At 40.8% G+C, this 6230-nt stretch overlaps 1 protein-coding gene across 2 annotated transcripts; it reads left to right on the top strand.

Annotated features, from left to right (window-relative positions):
- The first annotated feature begins 750 nt into the window (after nucleotides 1-750).
- On the top strand, nucleotides 751-5945 carry LOC121585437 (thyrotropin-releasing hormone receptor-like). 2 transcript variants are annotated; one of them, XM_041901784.2, is made up of 2 exons: nucleotides 751-1887; nucleotides 4854-5945. In XM_041901784.2, the coding sequence occupies exons 1-2, from the start codon at nucleotides 1105-1107 to the stop codon at nucleotides 5310-5312; spliced, it is 1242 nt and encodes a 413-aa protein (XP_041757718.2). In that variant the 5' UTR covers nucleotides 751-1104; the 3' UTR covers nucleotides 5313-5945. The 2 variants fall into 2 exon arrangements, with proteins under 2 accessions (XP_041757718.2, XP_045082565.1); XM_045226630.1 differs by lacking the exon at nucleotides 751-1887 and adding an exon at nucleotides 2603-2886.
- Nucleotides 5946-6230: the final 285 nt, after the last annotated feature.

Here is a 6230-nt window from a genome sequence, read left to right as displayed (position 1 = left end):
TTCTGAAATTCCCACAGAAGAACATTCCCAATGTCAAACCAGTTGGTGAACATTGCCAACATTTGAATTAAATGTAACTATGTTTTAACTTTTATGAAAAGTTATGTTAAAGTAATGAAATGACTTTACTCTTTCTTTTTTTGTCAAGTTCCTTAAACGTGCTGAGCCAAGCAACTATCGTGTACCGTTCCCAGAAAGTTGTGGGAAGGTTTTATGCCAAATAACCATAGGACAACCACTCTCTCACCAGGCTCTATGAAACATATGGTTCTCAGAACGTTATGTGCTAGCTGGGAGGTCACTGCAAGTAAGAGAAAGACGCTGAACATGTGTGATGTCATGATGTCCAAGCAAGACTTTCAGATAGCCAATATATCTGAAAAGTCAAATTTCAGTAGTATTTTACAGATTTACAACTTGAAATATAGGTTTGGTAATAATCAAATATAACAGTTGGCATTGAATAATATATTTGATCTCAACAAATGTAGTTTTCTAAAATTGAGAAACCCTAACTCATTTATTGTTTTAGGTTTATTTAAAGAGTACATTTTTACATTGTACATGTTTTAAGTCCATTGCTAAAATTGAAGTCCTTGCTCTATCATGCACGCATACACTGCTCTTCTGTTGGCTACAACCACACTACCAGAACAGCTGGTAGAGAGTGGAGCCACAGTCAAAACGCTATTTAGAGCTCTGTGCGTAATGACAAGGCTGTCTTCTCAGACTGGAGCAGAGTGCGCCATGTCAGACCTCTTTACTCTACCTTTTTGCTTTTACTCTCAGTTTGCCTAACTTCGTGCATAAAGAGGACTAAAAAATGGGTAAACAGGACTAAAATCCAAACCTGGTCTTCGTATTAATCGAATATATTTTGATCGATTGCATATAATATATTTCTTTCATAACCTCATGAAATTAGTTTACTTTCTATTTTGGATAAGTAAAAAAACAAATACTTTATTGAAGAATGACTTGGTTTTGGAACTAATATACTTTTTAAGGGTGTAGTCTTGAGGCTGGAACCTTGCATTTATTTTAAATGTAAAGTCTATGTCTGAAATGAATTACTCCTCCAAGTGAAGTGGACAGAACTAAACCATGGAGAATGTTACTTCAATTCCAGATAACCAGACACTTGGTCCATGGACTGATTATAGCATGGAATACAAAGTGGTCAGCATATTATTTGTGATCCTCATCTGTGGGATCGGAATAGTTGGAAACGTTATGGTGATACTAGTTGTTCTTACAACCAAACACATGCGGACACCCACCAACTGTTACCTGGTGAGTTTGGCGGTGGCCGACCTGATGGTTCTGACCGCGGCGGGACTTCCGAATATTACAGAGAGTTTGTATGGAGGAGGCTGGGTGTACGGATACGTCGGGTGCCTTAGCATTACTTATTTCCAGTACTTGGGCATCAACGCGTCTTCATGTTCCATCACCGCTTTCACCATTGAGCGGTACATAGCTATCTGCCACCCCATAAAAGCGCAGTTTATGTGCACTCTGTCAAGAGCAAAGAAAATCATAGTGGTCGTTTGGGCTTTTACCTCGCTCTACTGCGTCATGTGGATTTATCTCTCTGACATGAACGAGTTGATTTACGACAATATTACCATGTTGTCATGCGAATACAAAGTGTCCAGAAATCTTTACCTGCCAATCTACTTCACTGACTTTGCCGTGTTCTATGTGGTGCCCCTCGTGCTAGCCACTGTTCTGTATGGATTTATCGCTAGAATTCTTTTCCTCAACCCCTTGCCAGCAGACCCCAAGGAAAATACTAAAAAGTGGAAAAAAGAATCATGCCAAGGAAATAGGACGATGAGCACCAACAATTCATCATTTAGCACAACTGCCCGCTCTCGCAGGCAGGTAAGTAGCCACTCTACTGTTTTAAAGTTTGTTATCTTGTAACAGTGTATCTACAGCATAATAACTACAGTGTGTTTGTGTGTGTGTGTGTGTGTGTGTGTGTGTGTGTGTGTGTGCGCGCCTCGGGAATAAAGTGAGGAGAAACAAATTAATGATTAAAAAACCTCCAGTATAATTAGATAATGAATTCAACAGTTTCATAATTGCACTGGTATGATATGGCGTGCACCTGGTGAAGTTGGGGTGTTCAATCCAAGCATATACTGTACACTCTTATAAAAATGGGACAACTGAATGAATAACCCTTTTAGGTTCTAGATAGCACCTTTTTTTCTAAAAGTGTATGGTAACATCCTAGAGAACACAGACGTCAAGTCAACGTCTATTCTACATTGGTTCATGGTAATTTCATTGAAATGACGTGGAAACAACGTTGATTCAAACAGTGGGTAATCATTGTAAGTAGGTTACAGTGTGCAGCAGGAGCAAGTCAACATGCAACAAACCGTATTAATATAGACTCATAAAGCCTCACCACTATGCTGACAGCACACGTCACTGAATAATGTAGTTTGTAACACATATAGAGCCTACACTGCACCTGAGACTGAGCATGCGAATGGGAGGGGTGAGAGTTCATCTGATGAAAGGGAGAGCTCCCCTATAAAGAGTGGATTTTCAGGTATTGTGGTGCCAACATCATGTTATGGGAATGCTTGTCACCAGCGGGGACTGGAGACGGAGTACCGGCAAAATAAATATTGGGGTACGTGTACTCCATACCGGTTGAACATGAGCCAACACAATATTTAAAACAAAGATGCCAAGAAACCTGCTATTACACTATTATTTATCATTAATGCATGTCACCCTCATGACAAATTAGTGAACGGACTAAAAACTTGTGGAATACGCTCCAAAATGTGATGTGGTTCGACGATGACAGTGACATTTTGTGAAGGCAGAGATGAGTGGCTGAGAACGAGACGCGCGTGGACGGTGAGCGCATCTTCAGGTTACAAGTGTAGGCCTAATGAATCACAATCACAGAATGTAATTCCTTACACTTTTTGGTGTTTTGTAATATATGTCTTTAAGGAATACCTGGGATAGGATAAAGTAATCCTTCTACCCCCCCTTACCCCACCCCAAAGAAAGAAAAAAAACATATTGTAAAGTGGTTATCCCACTGGCTATAAGGTGAATGCACCAATTTTTAAGTCGCTCTGGATAAGAACGTCTGCTAAATGACGTAAATGTAAATGTAAATGTAAATGTCTCTTTCTATTTATCAAATGGCCGGTGCACAGTGCACTGTATGGATGTGGGAATTATTTTAGAGTGGACGAATGTGCGCAGGTAGCCAGGCTTACAGGAGCCCTTTGAAGTAATTGTTTGACAATCAGATGAAAACAATCATGACTGGTTATGTTAATGCCACATTAACCTCTAAAAGTCTAAGCCCAATGCAATGGCTTAGACTTGTAGAGGTTAATGTTGCATTAACATAACCAGTCATTATTTTTTCATCTGATTGTCAAACAATTGCCAAACTGTTGGGATGCTACAGACGTTTCGAGAGAAGACCGATTTTCGGGATGTCTCATGGTCCGACAAACACCGCTGTAGCTCGGTCACCTTCCACCGCAGATGAGGAAGGTCGACATAGGCTGGTGTGGTGGATTGAGACGCAGCCCATGCAAAAAAACGGACAGATTTTGATGGGGAATTTTTTTCTTCTGTTACTTAGATTAAAAGGTAATATATTTGAAAAGTTAAATGACACATTTTTACTATTAGGTCCACAGAGATCCTATTTAATGAATAGGGATTCTATATGTAATTCTATCTGTAAGAAGTTAAATCTATAGTACTTTCACCCCTGATCAAAATGAAAGTAGCAAAGCCCAGGTAAAAAGTCAGAGGAAAACTGCCTCAGTCTTCAATTTTTTCAGCGGGACAATTACACACATTTAAATGCCAAAGACACACCAGAATGGCTTTCCAAGAGATGTTAAGTGTTCCTGAGTGGTCCAATCTCAGTCCTGAACGACATTTGCTTGAAAATCAGAGACAATGTTTGAATATTGCTGTCCATCAATGACTGCCAACAAAATTTACTGAGCTTAAGCAATTTTAACAAAAACAATGAATATACATGTATGTTACCTGAAGAGTTGTGCGAAGTTGGTAGAATCTTATAAAACATTATTCACAGCTGTAATGGCTGCCAAAGGTGCTTCCACCAAGTATTAACTCTGGGGTGTGAAGACATACGCAATCAAGACATCTTAGTTTTTTTAGGTTACCTTGGTCACGCATCCTCAGCCTTGTCTGGACATGGACCAAGCCAGCCTTGAGCTCTTTCTGTCTCAGTGGCATAGACAATAAAGACAGATGATGGATCTGTGCTCACTGCTAGGTCATTTAGCAAAACAAGTCAAGATAAGGCTCTGACATAACACACACGTCTCTAACTGGCCTAGCGTTGAATGGAAACCAGTGTAATCCATACCACTTACCAGGGCCTGATTGAATTACCTCAAAAGGTCAAAATTGAATAAGGAGAGCGATCAGGAATCTTCCCTCAACAATGATGATAGTTGCTCCCTGGCCTTATCCAATAAGAGACACATCACTGGTGTGAGACCTCACAATGGATGATAGCATCTAATTGCATTTGGATTTTAATATAAACATTATCACATCATAATTATATTTGCAATTATATTGCTCTCTAGGGGCTGTTGGTTTAGTTTTACAGATGCTGTTTTGTCAGTCTCTTCAGTCTGTGGTCGATATTAATTGTAAGAGGGTGCTCACCAACCCATTTCAACCACTTTTCTTTGCATAGCAGGAACATAACATTTTTCACAAATTTTTTACAGGAGTCAAGCTGAAATCAATTTTTCCCTATGTCTTTTGATGAAAATGGCTCTTGATTTTCTTCCATGTGTTGTTGTCAGGTGACTAAGATGTTAGCTGTGGTGGTGGTGCTCTTTGCCCTCCTCTGGATGCCCTACCGGACGCTGGTGGTGGTCAACTCCTTCCTGGACAAGGCTTACCTGGACCTCTGGTTCCTGCTCTTCTGCCGCATCTGCATCTACCTGAACAGCGCTGTCAACCCTGTCATCTACAACGCCATGTCTCAGAAGTTTCGCACCTCCTTCAAGAAGCTGTGTCACTGCGGTCCGCAGCGAGTGGAGAAGCCAGCGTCCTACAGCGTGGCCCTGACCTACAGCGTCATCAAGGACACGACCAATGGAGAGAGCCCTGACCACTTCACTACTGAGATGGACGAGCTGACCACGCCCACACCCAGTGACCAGTTCCTGCCCAGCGCCAAGAGGATGTCATTCGAGGACCCCTCTCTGTCAGGCAGGGTTGCCCTTAGTAACTCCATGCAGGCAACAATGATTATCTGAAAGGATATTCTTATCCTTAAGCTCTAGTTTGTGAATTCAAAATGGTCTCCAACAGCATACTTCTGATTCTATTCTATAACTCATTTTCTGCAGAGGAATTTATTTAATATTTGAGCGGTACAATGACAAACATTAAATACCAAAAATGTGTTGTTAATAGAAGAAGGAATGCTTCATTTCTTCATCTAGCATGGGGAAAATATATTCTCCCCTCTCCGTGTAGCCATCTTAGCACAAAGCACCTAATTATAGGCATTGTTCAAATCAGTCCTTAACATTGTGTGACATAAGCATTTAATTTGCAAGGTAATAATCACACTACTTTCACATACTGAGCAACAGTTGCCATCTCTGTAAAGTGTTTTCCTACAAGAGAAATATAACAAGGGAAAGATGTTATCCCTCTTTTTATCTGGAAAGGTCTAGGCCAGGTACTCAGTGTGTGCGTGTGTGCATGTGCGTGTGTGCATGTACATGCGCATGAGTGTGTTTAAAAGATAAGCTCACTCTACAGGAGGAGTCAAACTGTCTGGGCTAAGTTGTTTGATCCATCCTGCTACTTTGCATGTTTTAATAATAATATAATAATATGCCATTTAGCAGACGCTTTTATCCAAAGCGACTTACAGTCATGCGTGCATACATTTTTGTGTATGGGTGGTCCCGGGGATCGAACCCACTACCTTGGCGTTACAAGCGCCGTGCTCTACCAGCTGAGCTACAGAGGACCACAGAGAGAATGTGCACTGACCACATTTCAAAGGCAGAATTCAAAGGAGGCAGCGTATCAAAACCATCTCTGCTCTAAGGGTGTAAATATCACACATTGCTTTCAATTGAAACCTGTCTGTCAGGGAAATAGAGATGTGGTGGGGAAGAAGTTACTTTAAAGGTTACAGATGATGAAAAGGACAGATA

This window comes from Coregonus clupeaformis, chromosome 17 (assembly GCF_020615455.1).
Source record: "Coregonus clupeaformis isolate EN_2021a chromosome 17, ASM2061545v1, whole genome shotgun sequence".
In the NCBI taxonomy this organism is placed as follows: Eukaryota; Metazoa; Chordata; class Actinopteri; order Salmoniformes; family Salmonidae; genus Coregonus; species Coregonus clupeaformis.
This window is presented reverse-complemented; position numbering and strand designations above follow the sequence as displayed.